At 40.3% G+C, this 22417-nt stretch overlaps 3 protein-coding genes across 5 annotated transcripts in view; 2 read left to right on the plus strand and 1 right to left on the minus strand.

Annotated features, from left to right (window-relative positions):
* The first annotated feature begins 462 nt into the window (after positions 1–462).
* On the plus strand, positions 463–9055 carry LOC122335631 (BTB/POZ domain-containing protein 2). Its single transcript, XM_043233487.1, is given in 16 exon segments — positions 463–1023; positions 2600–2719; positions 3426–3582; positions 3660–3739; positions 3741–3763; positions 5829–5889; positions 5891–6024; positions 6593–6785; positions 6853–6885; positions 6887–6932; positions 7829–7975; positions 8864–8875; positions 8877–8916; positions 8919–8954; positions 8957–8976; positions 8979–9055. Coding segments are annotated over 16 exon segments (1668 nt in total). The 5' UTR covers positions 463–505; the 3' UTR covers positions 9027–9055.
* A 1958-nt stretch (positions 9056–11013) lies between these two features.
* On the minus strand, positions 11014–20754 carry eef2b (eukaryotic translation elongation factor 2b). Its single transcript, XM_043233459.1, is given in 17 exon segments — positions 11014–11367; positions 11370–11408; positions 12623–12755; positions 12829–13011; positions 13959–14312; positions 14576–14803; positions 14805–14845; positions 14848–14917; positions 14919–14943; positions 15714–15909; positions 15988–16240; positions 16321–16426; positions 16893–17071; positions 17284–17495; positions 18070–18251; positions 18955–19169; positions 20601–20754. Coding segments are annotated over 17 exon segments (2571 nt in total). The 5' UTR covers positions 20604–20754; the 3' UTR covers positions 11014–11215.
* A 1462-nt stretch (positions 20755–22216) lies between these two features.
* The window catches only part of armc6 (armadillo repeat containing 6), a 12377-nt gene continuing 12176 nt past the window's right edge, over positions 22217–22417 (plus strand). The window contains exon 1 of one of the 3 annotated variants that reach the window (XM_043233493.1): positions 22217–22368. The gene's annotated coding sequence lies outside the window, so the exon portion shown is untranslated. Of the gene's footprint in view, positions 22369–22414 lie in introns of those variants that run through there. The other 2 variants (XM_043233492.1, XM_043233494.1) reach the window with 2 other exon arrangements.

The following is a 22417-nucleotide window of genomic DNA, read 5'->3' on the forward strand; positions in this document are numbered from 1 at the left end:
AGGGCTGTACTGTAAATGCAATGCTAGAATAGCTGAATAACAAATATATTTTACGCATAATTATAATTAATTTTAGAAATGTATTTACATAGCAAAGATTTTAATTAATATTTTGTTTATTTGTGTATAAAAGCAATACAGATATATAAATAAACTAAAAATGCTAATTTAAAAAATGTTAAAGATATATAAGAAATAAGATATTACAATTAAAATATCAACTAGGGAATTGACTAATTAATTGCTAATTAATGCATTTTATATATTTATATACAGGACTTTGATTTTAAAGATATTTCAAGAACAATTTCTAGTCTGTTCCACTAAAATAATAGAAAAGATAATGTGAAAAAACTGGAAACCAAATTGGAAGTAGTTTTTGAAGAAATATACGTAACTTCACACATGTGCATTTGGGACCGGATGTTGTGCGCTCGAGATGACAGGATACTGACAGCGCTCGCGATTTGTTTACTCAATCAGCGGGGGCGCGCTTCAGTCCAAGATGGCTGCCGGAGACAATAGCGGTCGGGTTCCGTGTTTAAACTTCTCCGGACCCGGGCCTTTGGGTAACAGCCAACCGAGCAACAGTCCTTACGCTTTGGCTGCGAGTCACGGGGGATCCGTGGGAGGCGGCGGAGGCTCTCAGAGCGTGATGAGGCGCCCAAATCCTCAACCGGGGCCTGTGGGCCTGGAAATCCCCGGCGTCGCCTTAGGACCTCCGCCGAACCTCGTGAACGCTCTCCCGGCTGCCGCGGCGGCGGTGGGGCCGCCGGCTTCGGTCGCCTCGAATATGACTGGAAACCCGTCGAACGCAGCGATGACACCGGCGACGCACTCGTCTCTGTCCGCTGCCCCGGCCGCGGCCGCCGTGCTCGTGTACCGGGAGCCCGTTTATAACTGGCAGGCGACGAAATGCACCGTGAAGGAGAGATTCGCGTTTTTGTTCAATAATGAAGTACTGAGCGACGTTCACTTTCTAGTGGGTAAAGGAATGGGAGTCCAGAGGATACCCGCTCACAGGTGATTCGTTAAATTCACTGAGTCAGCAAATCATTAAAATCACTGTATGTTATTATTTGTGACCCTGGAGGACAAAACCAGTCATAAGGGTAATAAAAAAAAGCTTTCTATTGATGTGTGGTTTAATAGGGTAGCAATATATTTTGCTATTTACGGTGCTGGATACTAACTGAGCATAAATGTAAACATAAATATACAACTATATATATATATATATATATATATATATATATATATATATATATATATATATATATATGCAATTATAAAACCTATGCAATATGAATAGTTTATCTGTGTCTGTACAGCAACTTTACATAAATACTGTACATGAAGACATATTTTGTGCATTGAAATTTGTGCAAAAGAAATAGATTCTGGGCACGAAATAGGGCAAATTAGATATGTTGGGGGACGTAGCGCGTAGTGTTCGATGTGCGTACAGAAAATACGTCCAAAGGAAGTTCTTAGCAAAGCGTATTGCTAATCAAAAAATAAGTTTTGTTCAATTTAAAGTTGGAAATTTGCTAAACATGAAACGCGATCTTTACTTAATATCGCGTTGATTTTTGGCATAGAAATAAAAGTTTAAAAAATGTAGGCGTGCTACTGATGACTGCTTCCGGGGTCACATGTACTCAACACGGTTGCCTTAAAACAGGAGATGTTTAGCTCAGTTTTATTATAATGCAAGCGGATGGAGACTGAAGCCGTCAAGCTCCAGGAAAGCATCATAAGAGTAGTCCGTATTTTGACAATCTTCCAAGAAACTGGTTTGACATCTTGTCACGAGACACAGTAAAAGGAGTTTTTTTTTTATGATGAAAACCGAATCGCATTGTGACAATTCCTAAGTGTGTTAGACATTAGCTTACGTTTTAAATTCCCAACGAATAAAAATAAATGCGTGAATAAAGGTGCAATATCTCAAAAATTTGATTTTTTTTAATCAGTTTGAGAAAAGTCATAATTGTGAGATCGAAATTGTTGTAACAATTTTGGATGTAATTTTTTTTTTTTTTTTTTTTTTTTTACATCTCTTAATTTTTAGAAATAAAAAAAAAGGTAATTAGCTAATATATATATATATATATATATATATATATATATATATATATATATATATATATATATATATATTTATAAGTGTATATATAAGTGAATTGCAATACATAAACAAGATACAATACATTTTTGTTTACATTTTCTTGTATTATTTAGTTTTATTAATGCCCTGGAAAGATATACCTCACAATTCCAACTTTTGAAATTTATATTTTGCATTTCTGACCCTTTTTGTCAGAACTGTTTATTAATTTTACTATAAATGTTTATTTATTAAATAAATATTTACATAGTATGAATCCGTTTTGATTACCGTAAAACGGCCGTATCTCTGACCTCTGCGTTTGCAATTTTTAGTTACTTCAATGTGAAATAAGCTAAAGCCAAAGCTATAACAAATGCAAACGTGCCTTTAGAATTTGCGCGCATGTGCTTATTTGTTTTTAAAGCAATACTTCGTCATGATTTGCCATAACAATTATTATTTGCCATTTCAATGTTACCGTTGCAGGTTTGTTCTGGCCGTCGGCAGCGCGGTATTTGATGCCATGTTTAACGGAGGCATGGCCACCACCTCCACGGAGATCGAGCTTCCTGACGTCGAGCCTGCGGCGTTCCTCGCGTTACTCAAGTACGAGCGCTCTTCTCGATACTCTCCCAGTACGAGTTTAGCTCGTATAAGGCTAAATCTGTTTGATAAAAAATGTATATATATTTTTTTCTGTGTAACATTGCCGCAATAGTTGAATATACTTTAAAACACGATTTATTTTTGTGATCAAAAACCGAATTTTCAGTCTTCAGTGTCACACTATCCTTCAGAAGTCCGATTTTAACCGTTGTGCCGCCTCTAAAAAGTCGCGGTGAAGACTTCTGAAAGCAGGGCGGTCCGAACTCAGTCCGGTGTCCTGCGAGGAAGCTTCTAGTGTGTCTAGTGAGAGCTCGTTCGCTGCTTCGAGTGTGTTTTTTTAGGGGCGGAGCCTCCTGGACCGAGTCTGGACGGCCCCGTTTGGTGCTCTTTTTACCTTGTTCATCAAACGCTGAAAGAAAAAAGTACATGTTAAGGTTTCAGCACTTAATAAATCAGCATACAATGACTTCCAAAGGATCGTGCGATACCTAAATTTTATTTTAAAATAAAATTGCCCATGCATTTTTAATCGAATAAATGCAGCCTTGATGAGCAGAAGAGACTCCCGTAAAATGGGACGACACGCATGCAAGGTCAAAAACAGAATACGCATTTATTTTTGCTTTGCCGGATGTTTTCGTTACGACTCTCACTGAAGACGGCCGCTTGAGCTTGCGATGTGCGAAATAACGTGACTTTCCTCCAGGTTCCTGTACTCCGATGAGGTTCAAATCGGCCCCGAGACAGTGATGACGACTCTCTACACGGCTAAGAAGTACGCCGTCCCGGCTCTGGAGGCCCATTGCGTGGAGTTCCTGAAGAAGAACCTGCGAGCCGACAACGCCTTCATGCTGCTCACGCAGGTAGAGCTCGTTCGCGCCAGCGGGGTTCGCGCGCGCTCGCGCCGCTCTGACCGTCTGACCTCTGCTTTGTTTTGAAGGCCAGGCTGTTCGACGAGCCGCAGCTGGCCAGCCTGTGCCTGGAGAACATCGACAAAAACACAGGAGACGCTCTGGCGCTGAGGATTCACAGATATTGATCTGGGTACTGTATCACGGAAACAAATCCACGGTATACCGCTTTACAGGAGCGCTGCCCGGCACTGACTCGCCGTTAAAGGGACCGTTCACCTAAAAATGACAGCTCGGTCAACACGTTACTCACCCACAGGAGATATTTTAAGAGTTGCTGTCGGTAGCCACTGACTTCCGGTGGCTTTTGTGTTCAAAAAGGTTGACTGGATTTTCATTTTGGGTGAACTACTCCGTTATAAAAAAGCATCATAGCAACTACATGCTAAGAATCGTTAGTTAAGCGTTAGTTAACCGTTGTCATAACGTTAATAATCAACGGTAAGCTCATAAATGCGGCTAGAAATGCCTTGTTCTTGGTTTGTAAGCGTATCTGTTGCAAAGGAGGTTTAAAGGCAACGTTATACAGAACTATTCGTTTCAAGATGCAGAAAATATGAAAACATTTTTTTTTTCCTGTGGAACTGCAGAGGTTTGTTGTTCGTTTACGAAGTGTACGGTTTAATCTTTTGCATCTTGAAAAAATATTCAAGCATTTAATATTTACACCATTGTCATGTGTCTAGATGATATGATTTATTAATGTACATTTCAGTAATCATTTACTTAGACGTAATCATAAACGTTCCTCCCAGTCCTAAATAACGTTATAATTTAGAAATTATAAATCGATCACTAATAAAGTTAAAATTCTATGCATGTGCTCAAGAACAAGGCAACTGCTTGCTACTAATGCATAATAATGTTGGAACAATGGTTTAAGTAAGGCTTAACTAATGATTTAAAGTCTGTAGTTATTATAAGCGTAACCAAAACGTTTTAATAATCGTGCCTGTGATTTGCATATTTAGCTTATTTTTTTTCATCCTATTGTTTTCTTTTTTTCTTGCTTTCTTTGAAAGCATTTAATAATCTTGGTTAATTGCATACATTTATTATTATTTTTTAGCGGTTAATATTATTTATTGCGGTGTAAACGAACATGAACAAACAAGTTTTTTTTTTATGAACGTTAACGATGCATGTTCTAGAATATGAATAAACATAAATGCATTGCTCATTGTCAGTTCGTTAATTAGTGCATTAGCTAACGGGACCTTATTGTAAAGAGTGCATTTCTTTTTTTAATTTGCTTCTAAGGCAACGTTTACTTGAACTAAATTGATTAATAAAGACCACAGCCCATTGTTTTAAAATAATATACACTACAATTCAGAAAATTACAATTTTTTATTCAAGAACACATTAAATCGCTCTTTTGAACTTTCTATTTTGTAGAATAGATTCTATCAGTTCCTGTTTTCAACACCGGCAATAATCACAAATGTATTTTGAGCAATATTAGAATTATTTCTGAAGGATCAGGAGAGTAATGATGCCGAAAATCCAGCTGCGCTTCACAAAAATAAGTTTATTTGCAAAAATGGACGTGTTCAAAAATCATGTTTTAATTTGTTATCATGACTCTATGCTTTTATTGTGTTAGCTGTATTTATTTATAAAAGCTATTTTTATAAAAAATAAAAAAATAACCCAACCGCAGTTTGATTGAGATTAAATTAGAATGCACAAAAAATAATAATAATTTTAGAGAATTGTTAAAAACAGATTGTTTTTTCTGTTTTTGCAAAATAATGCATTATATATGTTTTTATATATATATATATATATATATATATATATATATATATATTTATTTATTTATTTATACATATTTATTTATTTATATATATATATATATATATATATATATATATATATATAAACGTCTATTTTAAATGCTACAACATTTCACTGTATTTTTGAGCAAATAAATGGCTTGGTTAGTTAGAGACACTTCTTTTAAACAAACATTAAAAACTAAATCTTACCCCCCTTCCCAAAAAAAGCTGATGATACACTGGGCATCTTTTCTAGCGTCGACGGTCATCCAGATGAGACACAGGGCCCAGACCGATCAAACTATTCCAAAGAAAACCGCCCAAGCAGCATTGCCCCAAAAAGGCTGCCCGGTGTATCGCCAGCCATTGTGTTTGGTGTCATAAGAACCCTGGCCGTCTCTGTCTTGTCTCTGTCAGACACGCTGGTGGCGGTGCTGGAGAGGACACTCTGGGAGTGCGCGCGAGTGCATCTGTTGGGAGGCGGTCCGCTGGGCGGAAGCTGAGGCTCACCGGCAGCAGCTCCAGCCCACGCCGGAGAACAAGAGACGCGTGCTGGGGAAGGCCCTCAACCTCATCCGCTTCCCTCTCATGACCATAGAGGAGTTCGCCGCAGGTCTCTATGCCACGCTGCGACATTAACCCGTAAAGCCTGAAAAGACGGAGCGCTTTATTATCAGAAGGCCTTCTGTAGCTCGTATGTGATCCTGAAGCTCAGAAACGGTCCTCAGCGGCACAAGTATATTTCTAGAAATAGCCAGAAATGCATTGTATGGGACAAAATAATGCATGACAAAAAATTATTAGAATATTAAAGATTACGTCCCGTGAATGTACTACTATAAATATATCAAAATTCATTGTTAATTAGCAATATGCATCGCTAAGGGCTTCATTTGGACGACTTTAAAGGTGATTTTACCCGTATTTAGCTATTTTTGCAAAAATAGTTGTTCGATCCTAGGAAAACGTCAATGGCTTTCAGCTGAAAAATCGACCCTTAGGGCTGTTTTCTGTGGTCGAGGATCACATGGTGGCGTTAGAATAAGAAGGGAGAAAATGCAATCCGGTGCAGATGGTGAAGAAGTAAAGGAGATCTTTTGGAGGATCGGGATCTTCTAGAAATGCAGCAGATTGATTTTAAAGGCCTTGTAGCAGTAGCTTTGTGCGCGTGTTTCACTCAGGTCCCGCTCAGTCGGCCATTCTGACGGACAGGGAGGTGGTGAGTCTGTTCCTGCACTTCACGGTGAACCCTAAACCTCGCGTGGAGTTCATCGACCGGCCTCGCTGCTGTCTGCGCGGGAAGGAGTGCAGCATCACGCGCTTCGGGCAGGTGGAGAGCCGCTGGGGTTACAGCGGGACCAGCGACCGGATCCGGTGAGAGAGAGAGAGCCGAGCGCCGACCGACCGCCCGCTCGACTAACCCAGGCTCTGCTCTCCGCAGGTTCTCGGTGAATCGCAGGGCTCTGGGTTCGGCCGCACGGATCCATTCACGGACCGACAGACTACCAGGTCAACATACAGGTGCGGTTCATGCAGTGTGTGTGTGTGTGTGTGTGTGTGTGTGTGTGTGTGTGTGTGTGAGTGTGTTTGTGTGTGAGTGTGTTTGTACAGAGTGTGTTTGTGTGTGAGTGTGTTTGTGTGTGAGTGTGTGTGTGTCTGTGTGTGTGTGTGTCTGTGTGTCTGTGTGTGTGTGTGTGTGTGTGTGTGTGTGTGTGTGTGTGTGTGTGTGTGTGTGTGTGTGTGTGTGTGTGTGTGTGTGTGTGTGTGTGTGTGTGTGTGTGTGTGTCTGTGTGTGTGTGTGTGTGTGTTTGTGTGTGAGTGTGTGTACGTGTGTGTGTGTTTTGTACACTTTTTCTGTACATTTAGTTTCACCAAATCCCAGGGTATTGTAGTTACATAAAATGAAAGCCATAAAAAGCTTTTTCATTAGTAGGGGAAAAAAATAAAATAAATATATATTTTTTAAATGATCTCTTTTCCTGTTTTAATTTAGTTTAACATGGTGTACTAAAATAAATAAAAATTGAATAATAAATATTTAAAATATGAATAAAAATACTAGTATCTCAATACTAAAATAATACGGCTAAATGTTTATATATAGTTACAATACAAAAAAAATAAAATAAAAAAAAATAAAATATATATATATATATATATATATATATATATATATATATATATATTTATTTTTTAAATGTAAAAACTTTTTAAAATTTGAAATTTACAATCATTTCTATAATAAAACAATTTTCTGACCTCTTATTGATTACTACATGACATATTTTCACAGTTTATTTCTGGAAGGTGATTAATAGTGACAGCTCCTGTCATAAGGGACTGTTTCTAGAGGTCATCAGTAGAGCTGGTCTGGGGCCGCTCAAAGGTTTAAAAGTGCTGCTTTGTGTTTCTAACAGATCATTCACACGGACAGTAACACAGTCCTGGGGCAGAACGACACCGGCTTCAGCTGCGACGGATCGGCCAGCACCTTCAGAGTCATGTTCAAGGAACCGGTGGAGGTTCTGCCCAACGTCAACTACACGGCCTGCGCTACGCTAAAGGTCACACGCGTCCTGTCTGGATCGTTTGCATGTTAATGCATTTATTTAATGCAAGATAAGATTTAAATCCACCGGAGGAGGCGTAAATACGTCACAGTAGCCGTCTACTGTGATGCAGTTCATTTTCAGGATCCACAGATGAATAGAAAGCTCCAAAGTACAGCATCGCTTTTAAAACTGGAATCTTTTTTTGTAACCGAAGACGTTTTTACTTGTGGCTTTAAGCGATTTAAAAGATTAGTTCACTTTCAAATTAAAACGACTAATTAACTCACCTCTGTGTCATCCCAGACGTTCCTGCTTTTCTTTGGAAATTAAGGTTTTTGGATGAAAACGCTCGTAAGATTTTGAACTAATCCTTTAAAGCTGTGCGGTTTCTTTTTATAATAATATTAATAATTTATTTTTAAATAATAAACACATTTTTTTGTGTGCATTTAAAAATGTTTAATCTCTTATATAAAAGTTATTTGATTAGTTATGTCACTTATTTAGTTTTAATAATATTTAATTTAATATTATTATTATTATAAAATGTCATATTTAATGACATTTAATATATTTATATAATTATAATAATAATAAAATGTCATTTAAATTACATTTACTATATATAATTATGATAATAAAATGTCATATTTAAATTACATTTAATATATTTATATAATTATAATTAATACATATAATAATTTTAAAGAAAACAGAATAGAAAAAAAAAATTATTTTTTGCTTTTTGTTAATTAAAGAGAACAGACAGAATACAAAATGGCTATTTATTTTTTTAAAGCAAGCAAGCGGTTAAGTAAATGAATGCAGTTTTTTTAGTTTGCAAGAGATGTTTATTTAGCGATTCTTGTTAATAACGTGAAGGTCGTATCTGATTCTCAGGGTCCAGACTCGCTTTCACGGCACTAAAGGCATGAGGAAGGTCACGCACGAGTCGTCGGCTCTGGGACCAAAACCAGCTTCACCTTCTGCTACGCGCGGGAAACAACAACGGCGCACGTCGGTGGAGGACGGCCAGATCCCGGAGCTCATCTTCTACACGTAGTCTCCGCCGGCGTCTCCGTCAGCACGCGATATTGCGCCGGCCGTAACGCTGTACTCAGAGACAGTAAAAGCGGACACGTGAACTTCTCTCCACTGTCACGGATTGTCTTCAGGGGGTTCTGTCATTAATAACCGATCGCGACTAGACTTCGAGGGCTCGTATTTACGCTGACTGTTAGCGGCACCCGCGACTGACTGACACGTAACGCGCAAAAGCGTCTTTATTTTTGTGTATCTGATTTTGCGTCGGCCGACCCGGGCTGCAATTAAAACTCTCGCCAAACCTGCGCCTCGCTCAGTGTTTTAAGAGCTTTACAGTTAAAGGAATAGCTCACCCACGAATGCAGACGAGCTGTAAGCGAATGGGTGCCGTCGGGAACGGGCGCCGTCGGAAGTCCAAACAGCTGATAAAATAATCCACATCTTGAGAAAACGGGTTTGTAGTTTCGTTTTACTTTAAAATCGGTTTAATGGCCGACGGCACCCATTCACTTCCACTGGTGCGACGTAGATTTGACAAACATTCATTTCTGGGTGAGCTGTTGTTTTAATTCTCATCTAAATAAAGCAGATTTTGATGTGTATGCAACTAACGATTCGCCGTACAAAAGCAGGCAGGCGTTCATTACATGTTTTGTTAGCGCATTCGGACGAGAATTGTGTATTTTAGATTATAACGTGGGAAAATAATTCTATGGAATCGATGAAGTTTGATTTGCGTTGAGCTTTTTGTACAGCGGTGTGATTGTAGACCAGAGGAAGGCGGTCGGTTTCTCTTCGGTGCCAAGGTTTTCCTTCGATGTTTCTCGTACGTTCAGCACTTAATTTAACTCGAGGGTGAGAATCATTCAGGAGCTGTATTTATTTACAGGGTGAACCTCAGCACTCGTGCAAGACTGTTCAGAGCAAACACACTGGTGTTTCTGGATGTTGGGTCTTTGTATGACTACTCATGTTCAATAAAGATGAATCATTCTTTACATCTCAGCGTTTTTAGGACGGCAGACTGAATTTAATGGTAATCTATTTATGTAGTGGCCATATTTATGTACTGCAGGCACTAGTTTTTAAATGTTTTAAAAAAAAAAAATTACCTTGACCTATTAAATTAGCTATATGAATGCAGCCTTTTAATTTGTTACTAGAGTACATTTAAAGCAGATGTAAAAAAGGTGGAAGAAAAGGTTTTGATCCACTTCAAAAAGGCTGTAAAATAAAAGTTGACAACCTGATGCATTCCTAAATGAAAAATATTCTGAGCAAAAAGTTTAGGAAAAAAAAAAAAAAAAAAAAAAAGTCTTTGGGAATAACAATGCATTTGTAATGCATTGTCAAAAAATAAATTTAATGTTTTAAAGTCAAAAAGTTTACAGACTGAAGTAACTAGAAATAAAAAAAAAAGATTTTTGCAAATAAAGCTCAGATTAATCAATTTATGGCAAGTACAGCAAGTAGAAAGCAATTTGCCATAACCACCGAAATTAGATTCAGTCATGAAAAAAAAAAAAAAAAAAAAATTCTAACATTGTATTAGAATGCAACAATTAAATGATGTCCAAAATGCCTTGCGTAACAAATGCAATCCTGTGTAATAACTTAAAAAGGGCATGAAATATTTGGACTGAAGTGCCTCGAAACATCACGTGGTGACAACTTCAACTGAAACAGGAAGACAGGGGCAGGGTTGCTCTTTTAAAACAGCATTTTTTTTTTTTTTTTTAAATACCTGCTTTGGTTGAGCTCGGTTACAGCTGCATTTGACAGCCAGTCTAATATTATTCCCTAGATGTTTTGGTGGAGCATCTAAATGCAAATCGTCTCCCTGATTTGGAGCACTTCTAGAACACACTGAAACATCTTGATTTCAGCTTACCTCTGGACTATTTAAAACACAGTAGCACAAAGTAAATTTGGAGAGACGAATGTCACTGATCTCAGACAAAAATCATCATCCGCACTGACCGGCAATGAAGCGCCGCACGCACATGTCATTTTCCATTTTTATTTTCTTTATTAGATTTACATAATCCACTTGAATTTGCTGTCAGAATGTGATAAAGGTGTGGTGTTTGTGCCCTGTACAGTCCAGTCCCTCCGCTGACCTCTGAGGAAGGAAGCGAGTGCAGGAGGGAAGGAATGAGTGTAAAGCGGAGGTCGGCCTCCAGAGCGGAGGACGCGTCGCCGGGCCGCTTATAACTTGTCGAGGAAGTTGTCGAGTGCGGGAAGGCCCTCCTTCAGGCCCTTGCGTTTGCGCGTGTCGCCCACGATCTGGAAGGGTTTGGACGCGGGGTCTTTGGGGTCACCCTGAAGGATCTGCCAGTGATCGAACACGCACTGAGGAAGGCCTGACCGCCGGTGTTAGAGCGCAGGTCAGCTGTGAAACCTACACACACACACACACACACACGTGGATTTAATATAGTCTAGGACTTCTATTAGGAAAGAGATGTGTACTAGCATAAAACCAGAAGTGAAAACACTGAATAACTACCACTGCTACGACTAAATTGCACCCAAAAAAAAAAAAATAAATATATATATATATATATATATATATATATATATATATATATATATATATATATATATAAAAAAAAAATATATATATATATTATTTTTATTTATATTTTTTTTTTAAAAAAACCAAATGTCAAAATATATACATAGCACACAATGTAAACAATTTTGGATGATTACTCATTTGAGTAATATTTTCATTTATTAAACTAAAACCAGTATAAGTTCCACTTATCAGCAAACGCTTCCAAAATGTTTTAGGTTTATTTGTTGCACCAGCAGCTATTAATGTCTACTGATTCAGTGAGTCAGGAGTCGCTCTAAGTGACTCTTAACGGAGGAGCTCGAGGACGAGCTGGATCTTTTGTCAGACGGACTTCAAAAGAATCCGCTCACGAATCGTTCCTGGAGCGCTTGCGCTGTATGTTTGTTGTCGGACCGTGAGAAACACAATAGAGAGACGCACTGGCCGTTTTTTCTCTTTTGTACGGAGTTCATTCAGTCCTGTTCTCTCAGCACTTTACATTCAGGCGCAAACTCAGCCACAATCAGATTCTACACTTCAACAAGGTGACATGAACAAACGTTTGCGCCGATGAATCAGAAACATTAGGTAATCTGACGACACCTAGTCGTTTCATTAGAAATAAACTTAAACCCTGAACTAGGCTTAAGTCTCCTCAACTGATGCATTACAACGTTGACTTGTTTTCATGTTCATTATCTGTATTAAGTTATTTCATGCCACGTGATTTGAGCGACAAACTCGGACAAAGCCATTCTTTTTGGAAATGGTATCTTTCCAGTTAATAAGCAGAGTTTGACCGCTTTCGAATCCATTAAGCATGCATCGAATCTGATTACACCAGAAGAGTCATTCAAGTGAACTATTCTTGAGGTTAGCAGTGCACAAAATCAAAAGTGGTTTTCTAGGCTGATCTGAACTAAACTCAACTTTTGGGAGAGTTGGAAAACTTTCCTATCCTAACAAGCCACACAAACCAATTCATTCAGCTTTCAGATGACGTATAAGACATTAATGTGTTTGATAAGGGTCATGAAATGAAAACAGAAACTAACCGAAAGACTCGTTGACGGGCAGATAGGCCTTAACCACGAACATGGGCGTTCCCATGACCTGAGACTCCTCGAAGACGTGGCCTCGTTTTCTGTTCAACACGCCGTAGATGCCTCCGACCACCTGCTCTGGGCACTGAGAGGAGAAGAAGAGAGGGTGAGAGGCGCCCGTGTGTCAGAGAGCGAGACCCGGCGAAGCGACACCTCACCTGAATCTCCACCAGGTAGACGGGCTCCATGAGCCGGGGCTCGGCCGTGAGCTGACAGGCGTACAGGACCCTGCGGGCCGTGGGGATGATCTGGCCGCCGCCGCGGTGGATGGCGTCTGTGTGCAGAGTCACGTCGTGGATGTCGAAGCGGACAGCTCGCATGTTCTCCTCGCACAGCACTCCCTGAGCGGAGAGAGAGAGAGAAACATCAGTCATGAAACTACAGCATTCATGAAGGTAACGGATGCCAGCGAGCATCACAACTTCAGCAATTAAATCTTTTATACATTGTAATAAGCAAAAATTGTACCGTTTCTATTTTTGTAACAACAAAAGCAAAGCAGAGACAGACAGACAGACAGAGACAGAGAGACAGAGACAGAGAGAGAGAGAGAGAGAGAGAGAGAGAGAGAGAGAGAGACAGAGAGAGAGAGAGACAGAGAGAGAGACAGAGAGAGAGACAGAGAGAGAGAGAGAGAGAGAGAGAGAGAGAGAGAGAGAGAGAGAGAGAGAGACAGAGAGAGAGAGACAGAGACAGAGAGAGAGAGAGAGAGAGAGACAGAGACAGAGAGAGAGACAGAGACAGAGACAGAGAGAGAGACAGAGAGACAGAGACAGAGAGAGAGAGAGAGAGAGAGCAGAGAGAGAGAGAGAGACAGAGAGAGGAGAGAGAGAGACAGAGAGAGAGAGACAGAGAGAGAGAGAGAGAGAGAGAGAGAGAGAGAGAGAGAGAGAGACAGACAGAGAGAGAGAGACAGAGAGAGAGAGAGAGACAGAGAGAGAGAGAGAGACAGAGAGAGAGAGAGAGACAGAGAGAGAGAGAGAGACAGAGAGAGAGAGAGAGAGAGAGAGAGAGAGAGAGAGAGAGAGAGAGAGAGAGAGAGAGAGAGAGAGAGAGAGAGAGAGAGACAGAGAGAGAGAGAGAGAGACAGAGACTACCATTACAACTTCATTACTGGTTTGCATTTTAAAAAATGAAATCGATCTGATCCGTTTCCTGCGCCCGTGGCGGTCTCAGAAATCTGTGGTAGCTGTTATCCATCACTCGTTCAGAGTGGTGCATGATTTCTCCTCATAGACCAGCCAGAAGAACACGAGCAGGACCGCTGGTCGACCTCGCGGCGTCTCACCTCTTTAGTGGCCCACTGGAAGCCGGCCACGACGCTGTCCTTGATCTCGTTCAGGTACTGCACTCCTTTGGTCACGTCCACCAGGACGTTGGGTCCGGTTCCGTCGGGTCCGAAGCACCAGATCTTACGGGCCTCCGTGACCTCCCACTCGTATTTGTCGGCCAGGTAACGAGCGCGGGCCTTGAGCTCCTGGCGGGCCGTCACGTCGCCCTTGTCGATGTCTTCGGCGAGACCGTCGGGGAACGGCCTGGCCTTCATGTACAGACGGTTGTGCTTGTTGGGAGACTTGGACAGACACATCTGGTCGGACTCGGCGCTGACCGTCTCTCTGTAGGACACAACGGGGTCCGATTTCTGCCGGAGGAAGCAGACACACGAGTCACATCAGGGGAGGCTGGTCGATTCAGCACAGAGCTTTTCAATTAAAGCACATGCAACTATAGGACAAATGCATTAAGCTTTCCTGTGAATTAGGAATAAGTACAAAATGAAGGGGAAAACATTTGTAGAAACAATGCATTAATCTGTGAAACAAGTCTACATGTGCTGGCATAATACACAAATTTTCTTACAATGCATCTAAGAACAGCGTCTCTAAAGAACCAAGACCAACAGACCTTCAGCGGAATACAGGCATGGTCCTCCTCCAGATCTTTAAGGCAGATTTCCAGGTGAAGTTCTCCAGCGCCGGCGATGATGTGCTCTCCGGACTCCTCGATGATGCACTGCACCATGGGGTCGGACTTGGCCAGGCGTTTGAGTCCCTCCACCAGTTTGGGCAGGTCAGCGGGGTTCTTGGCCTCCACCGCCACTCTGACCACAGGGCTGGCGCTGAACTTCATCACCACGCATGTTGTGGGCCTGCTCGAAAGTCGTGATGGTCCCGTCTTCACCAGAAACTGGTCCACGCCAACCAGACCCACAATGTTACCACCACGCACGTCTTCGATGGGCTCCACGCATGTGACCCATCATCAAAATGGTCCTGGAACAGAAGACTTAAGTGTCAGAAAAGCAGCGCACAGAGTCATGACTTGGTTTTAATAACGCAGAGCTTTAGCAACCAGAAATTAACTTCGCTAAAAATTCTTAAAGTGCACAGTTTAAGGGACGCATGAACAATGCTTCTAAACATTGGAAGCGCACCTACCATCCAATCAATGCAACTTCACTGCTTTATTACTTTCAAATTGTCAATTACACAATTTAAGTAATAAATGCGGTCTTTATATTCTTTCCCAGGGCATTATTGACTGTGCTTAAATTTATTTGACCAAAAACGGAGCAGAAGTCTTCAAACTATAACTGCCTTGTGCAATTTTTGTAAACCTTTAATCAATTGGTTTAAAATTAAGTTTTTCGGACCAAATGCATCCTTAGAATTTTATTTTTGGTACTTTTTACTTCGTAATAAAAGGTCTCGTTAACATTACTGCACTGATTAACTAGCAAAAGGATGATAAGCAAGAAAAAATTTATAATGCATTGCAGAGTATCGAACTTAAAATGAAGACCGATGTGCAAGTACTGTTTGTTAATGTTAAGCGAAACTTTACAGTAAAGAGTTAGTTTTATCATTTTAAAAGTTGGTGCGACCAGTGCTGACAAAAGCAGTCAGTCTTTTAGGTGGAAAATAAAACACTGAGTCACAAAAACAGCCTTAGTGTTTGAAGTATAAATATTAAGTTGTTCAAATGGTTTTAAAGTAACTTCAGAGCATCACTGTAGTGTTAATGAGTCTGGAGCGCTGCAGACCTCTGGATGGGTTTCAGGTAGAGATCCTCCTTCTTCCCAGGGGTGAAGTTTGGTCCCATGATTCTCACTTTCAGCCCAGTGGACACCACACCAGAAAACACACGGCCAAAAGAGTAGAAACGACCCTTATCTGTGGTCGGCACCATTTTGGAGATGTACATCATGAGGGGAGCTTTAGGGTCGCAGTTCTTAATACCTGCGTAGAAGACGTCAGTCAGACAATAGTGCAGAAAAATGACAAGTTAAGAGGGGCATTAAAATGAGCGCATCGTACCCATGGCGGCTTCATCATCTCCGGGTCCTTCGTAAAGCAGCTCGCAGCGGTACTTCTGGGCCGTGACGGGAGAGGGCAGGTGGATGGTGATCATCTGAAGCAGAGCTTCTCCGGCGGGCAGCCAGCGACGCATCACGGCCTTCAGCAGAGGCTTGCCTTCCTTATCCTTGTCCTCCATGTCCAGCTTGATGTCCAGCTTCTCGATCAGCTTGGCGGTTTCCTCCTTCTTGAAGTTCATGATGGCGTCGAACACCTGGAGATGGAGGAAGCGAGGTGAGATCGCCGGCGTAGCAAGAGGAGGTTTGAGCTGCCGTTCAAGGCTCTTTAACGTACCTTGAAGATGGGGTCCAGGATGAGCTGGGCGAAGGTGCGGGGCAGTTTCTTTCCATCGGGGCCGTTGGCAGACTTGCTGAATTTACCGGTGGCTGGGTCAAAATACCTGGAAGAGCACCAGAGGATGAGTAATATCTAACAGATAGCTTATATCCCTTTAAATTACTTGCAATACCGTTGAACGGTTTTAGGTCACTGAGGTTAAACTATTCATCCAAATAACTAGACTTTAAAGAGATTAAGATTTCAAAGCCTTTACATTAAATTAAAGATGCATTCAGTTCAAAAGCGTCAGTAAAAACACTTTTTGCAAATAGACTTATTAAAATGATTTCTAAATAACTGACTGGAAGCTGAATAATAAAATAGCTCCTAATACCACATTAGAAAATCTCAAATAAAGCAGTCTTGGTGATCAGAAGGCGGCACTTACATTTTTTTTTTTAAATGGCAATATATGAGCTCACATCTAGCAGATGTTTAATTTAAGTAACTTGTGCAAAGAGAAAAGGAGCTTCGTGGTTTTCAGCCAAACCTGCAAGAGCACGCACTTAAATCTACACGAATCTCACCTGTCACCCCAAAGCTTCTTCATCATGTCCTCCACTTTCTTGCAGCGTTCAGCCGGGTTCAGCTGACTCTCACCCTTGGCAGCGAACTTGGCCACGTACATCTCCGCAAACTGCTTGAGAGTGAAGGCCCAGCCGTGAAGACCGGATCCGAACCCCACAGTACCGACCACCGGATCGATCTGAGAGCACAGAGAGAGAGAGAGAGAGGTGAGCACAAACGGTCCAGCTCAAAGGAACCCTAGTGAGACCGCAGCTCCGGGAAGGGTCTAGATCACAGCAGGTCTCAGATTATTGTGGTAGGTTTATAATCAGCCTATCAGAGTGGTACATGGTTGTTCCTCATAGACCGTAAAGCATTTTAGCATCAACTACACTTGAGCGCAGTTCTCACCATGATGTTGCCCATGGGTCCACCCTCGTCCTCTCCGTACGTGGAGATGATGACGTTGACGTTCTCCACGATGCGCTGGAAGGTTTGGTACAGCTCCTCGGGTTCCAGCTGCAGCTCCAGTAGAGCTCGGTCCATCTTATTCATCATCAGCACGGGCTTAATGCGCTCGGCGATGGCCTGTCTCAGCACCGTCTCGGTCTGCACGCACACACCTGCGCGAAAACCATCAAGAGTTTAGCAAAAAGGGCATTCGACGCCATCAGGGCTTCATCAAAGTAACTTTAAGAGCTTTCCGATAGCAAGAATAAGCGATAAATCGAAAAGGTGACAGTGGTGGTTTCAGTATGCAAGTAAAAATAAACAGATTACTGCAGGCCTTATGATGTTAAGATGCCAGCAACAGCTATTTTAAATACAGGTAAGAATCTCATTTCAAAACTACAACCTTTGTAATATACATAAGTGCAAATACAATAAACATGCATTAAAACAAGCAATAATATATATGAGTCTATTAGCTTAATACATGAAGGTAAAACCAGTGAACAGAATGGAAAACCGGTTACACGATTAAAGCACATACATTACACACACATACATATAATGTACTACATTAAGCTAACAGACTCGTCAACAATTGCATCATCTTTGCTCTCTTGATTTTAATTGCTATTATTGTCCTCATTCGTAAGTCGCTTCTGGACAGGCGTCTGCTAAATGACAAAATTTAAAGCCGTAACCTATGAAAGGTGAAAAAGAGTCTTTGAGGCCAATAAGCAAGCTTACCAGAGACACAGTCCACCACAACCAGAGCTCCATCAGTGACACGCAGAGCAGCCGTGACCTCGGAGGAGAAGTCGACATGGCCAGGAGAGTCGATCAGGTTGATGAGGAAACCAGATCCATCCTTGCACTGCTTAATGAAGGCCAGGTCGTTATCGGACAGCTCGTAGTACATGGAGATGGCACTGCGAAAGAGACACCAACGACTCGCTCTTTATCATGCGCTCTGCTTGGCTTGCTTCTAGTTTAGGCCAACACACACACTTACTGAATAAAAAGAACTTCAGGTTTGTCATTTAATAATAAACATGTTTCGCATCAAACACAATTGAGCCATCACTTCAATACAATTATACACGTGGCATTTTTGTTTTGCAATATACTGATATTGACGTGATGCATTGTTCCACCCCAACAAACACTTCAATTTAACTTTAGTGCATGGACCCGACGCCATAAAACAGTGAAAAAGCACAGCCTTTGGCCTCATGAACACAGCCACTCCCAACTGATCATCATTTAGAAACACGACAACACCATTCGACTGCACTTTTAACGCAAGATTGCCGTTTTAACTACCTGATAACTCATGACATCATGCACGCATCTCATTCACAGACCTAGAATTCAAACTCTAATATGTTGCAGCTGTTACGCGTACATTACACGCATTTAACAAGCTGGCAAACGTAAAACTGTGCCAGATTCGGTTACGCATTAATGTCATGACATTTTTATTTACAGACTAGCAATGGTCAAATCCCCAAGTTAGTCGTGCGGAATAATATTTACATTGCAAAAGTTACTTCTAGGATTTGTCACGCTGCCATTAAACGCATTTTCCTGCGAATCACGTATTCAGTGGCGCTTTATTGGCGGCCGTCTTACGTGGATTTGATGGTGATGCAGCGCTCTTGCTCGTCTTTGCGTGTGTCAGTGAAGCGGGTCTCTCCGGCGCGGGCGGAAGCGATGATCCCAGCCTTGGACACCAGAGAGTCGGTCAGCGTAGATTTCCCGTGATCCACGTGCGCAATCACGGACATGTTGCGGATGTTGGACTTCTTGTCCATGATGGCACGGATCTGGTCGACTGTGAAGTTCACCTGAAAAAGACACGTTTGACGGTCATTTAGACTCAGTTTCTTCTTTACAAAACTTTTGCATTTACAACAGAGCAAATTAGACATTTTGAAAAACTATTACATTTATATTAAACCTGACAAGCGTTGGGAAGGTTACTATGGAAAAGTAACAAGTAATTAATTACCTTAAAGCAATGCAATGGATTACTTTATTTCTAAAAAAGGTTTTCAGCTTCATTTAAAAACATTTAAAGCAGGCAGGGTTCACTTTACAGTAATAGTCCACTGATCTGAAAAGCTTCACTTTAAATCAGGCTAATTATAAAGCACAGTAACTACAAAATCAGACATCAGCATGCCTTTTTAATTTGTTCTGGGGTTAAATAAAAAAAATATGCGTTATAACAGTTTTTAAAAATCAGGTATTTTTATAGCTATGACAGGAAACACTGGCATCCATTAATGTTTTGAAGAATTTTTTTTTATAAAAGTGCATAAAAGGACGTGTGCTTTTCAGCTCCTGAAACTCATTTTAAAGCACATGATGCAATTTGGTATAATAAGTGGAAAAAAAAGAGTAACTTTACAATCGCTTTCGTAAAGTTTACACTACGTACCTACACTTATATAAAAATGTAACGTCACATTTGTAATTAAATGACGTAATTCCTATACACGTAACTAGTTACTCCAACGCCGTACATGACAAGTGACTTTAACTGGCACGTTTTAAGGCGAAAAGCGCGATGACTTTTACTCAAAGGCTGGAATAAACGCACCTGCTTTAATATTCATCTTCCAGCGCCTTATTCAAGGCCTACCGGAAGCCACTGCGCAAACAATAGACGGCCATGTGCGTGACGCGGCCCCGCTGATGAACCGCACATGCGGGACAGACAGAGACACGTGACTGCCGTACGCCGGTCGGAACACACCCGACACCTGCCGTTAAAGCGACCGGCAAAGTGATAAAAACCGCACACAGCGCATCGCAAAAGCAAGAAAAACAAGAACCAGCGCTAGGATTGAGACGTCAGGATACGGGGTTACGAAACCAGATAACGGAGATTTTTTTCCCCCTCAAGCACGCGATTCTTTCCACAATACGTGGCACGGCTAGCCAGCATGCTAACCAGGCCCGGTCTGACAAACAAACCGAACGACAAAACTCTCGGTTAAGGATATAGCTCGAGTTAAACTCGCCGAGTATTTAATAAGCGACTTACTAGCAAGTCAGAAGCGAATTTTAACGCGTTAAAAAATAAAAATAATAAAAAAATCAGCCGCGCCGTAAAACATCAGCTGCCATTTTGTTTCGTGGGAAACAGCTAGCCGGCCTCCTCCCGCGCACATTTAACCGAAAACCGGGTTAAACGGACAAATACCGCCTCGGATGATAAAATCCGCTCGCTGCGCGTCTGTGTCGAAAATCATAACACGTCTGATACGCACCATTTTGACAGATGTTTCAGGATTCACTCAGCACTGATATCGGAAGAGAGAGCGCGCTGCCTTCCGCTGGTGGGGACAGGCAGGGGAGAAGGACGCGTCACCACGCAGCGCGGGCTTATATTCAGGCGACGCTTTCGACGTGGCGTCATGACGCACGCACGCGACGTTGTTTTCTTCGCCTGAGGGGTGCAGCTCCCCCTGGCGTCACGCGCGAGCGAAATACAATCATAAATACACACAAAAGTTCATTACAATAAATAAATAAAATATACATATAGGCACGAGGTGTATATACACACATGAAGTATATAAATATAAGCTTAAATAAACAGTTAAATGCATGCACATATAAATGCTTACATAAAATAGTTACAATATAAATAAATTGTAATAAATATTAACTAAGCACAATAATAAATTAGCTTAAAATAAACAGTTAAATGAATAAATAAAATATACACACTATAGGCATAAATGTATAAATATAAACACACACATAAAACTTGCAAGAACATATAATAAAATATATTTAAGCAAAAATAAATTGTAAATAAGTAGTTAAATATATAAATTAGTTATGCAATATTTAAGCACTACTAGTAAATATTAAATTAGCTATAAATTAGCTATGTAATATATTTAAAAAAATAAAAATAAAAAAAAATAGGCATAAATGAATAAATAAAATATACACACCTAATATCTAAGGCATAAAAAGTGTATAAATATAGATAAAATACTACACACACATACAAGAACATATAAATAAAGTATAATATTTAAATAAGCACCTAAGAATATCAATATAAACAAGTAGTTGAATCATGCACATATAAATGCTTACTTAAATAAAATAGTTATGCAATATTTTAGCAAAAAAAAATTACTAAAGTAAATATATAAATTAGACTCACTCATAATATGTTAAAATATTTATTTAGCTATGTAATATATTTAAAATAAAATAAAATAAATAAATAAAATGGACACATCCATACACATAAAATGCTTAAATGGGAAATTAATTGTTTAGTAGTTAAGTAAATAAATAAATAATCGCATTGATGCTCATATAAATTATTAAATGGGGCGGAAATAGCATAATATTTAAGTAAATAACAGTGTAAAATATTCAATAAATAAGTAGCCACGTCCAAGCGTGTGATAATAAAGTAGAGCATTATATAATATTATGCAAGCAACCGTGAATAAGTAAATAAGCAGTCAAATACGTGCTCATATAGAATATTAGTTGCATAATATTTATGTAAATATCATTTACATCCATGCAAATAGAAAAGCTTAAACAGGACATCAGCTGTTAAACTGCAATGAATATAATAAATAATTTTATTATAAATGTAACTATTTACAGACGTAACATTCATCAGCGTAGGTGGGGTTTATGTGCATTTATTACGAAAAGGGTCAGAGTGCATTAATCTTCATTCAGGTAAATGTATACACAAATTAGCTCCAGGCTACTTTAAATAAACATTAATTTGTGGAACATCAGTTATATCAGTCGCACGCGACTTTTTTTTTAAATATGAAAAATGTTTCCATACGAAGCGGAACCAATATTCTTTCGCGAGTCTCACCCGAGCCACATTAAAAGAAACACAATGCAACGCTTTGCCTTAATTCGCGAAGCGCTTGCGTTGGTTGAATTGCGTAGCCTTCACCGCTGTCCTACGCTTACGCTTTTAGCGTACTGCCCACCGTTCTCCAGGGAGCCTTTTATCGTGAGGGTGCAGGCTGGGTGTTGGTGAGTTTCAGGATAACAATCAATTTTGTATTAAACCGGTTTGTTTTAC

Source organism: Puntigrus tetrazona, unplaced genomic scaffold (assembly GCF_018831695.1).
Source record: "Puntigrus tetrazona isolate hp1 unplaced genomic scaffold, ASM1883169v1 S000000837, whole genome shotgun sequence".
NCBI classification, from domain to species: domain Eukaryota; kingdom Metazoa; phylum Chordata; class Actinopteri; order Cypriniformes; family Cyprinidae; genus Puntigrus; species Puntigrus tetrazona.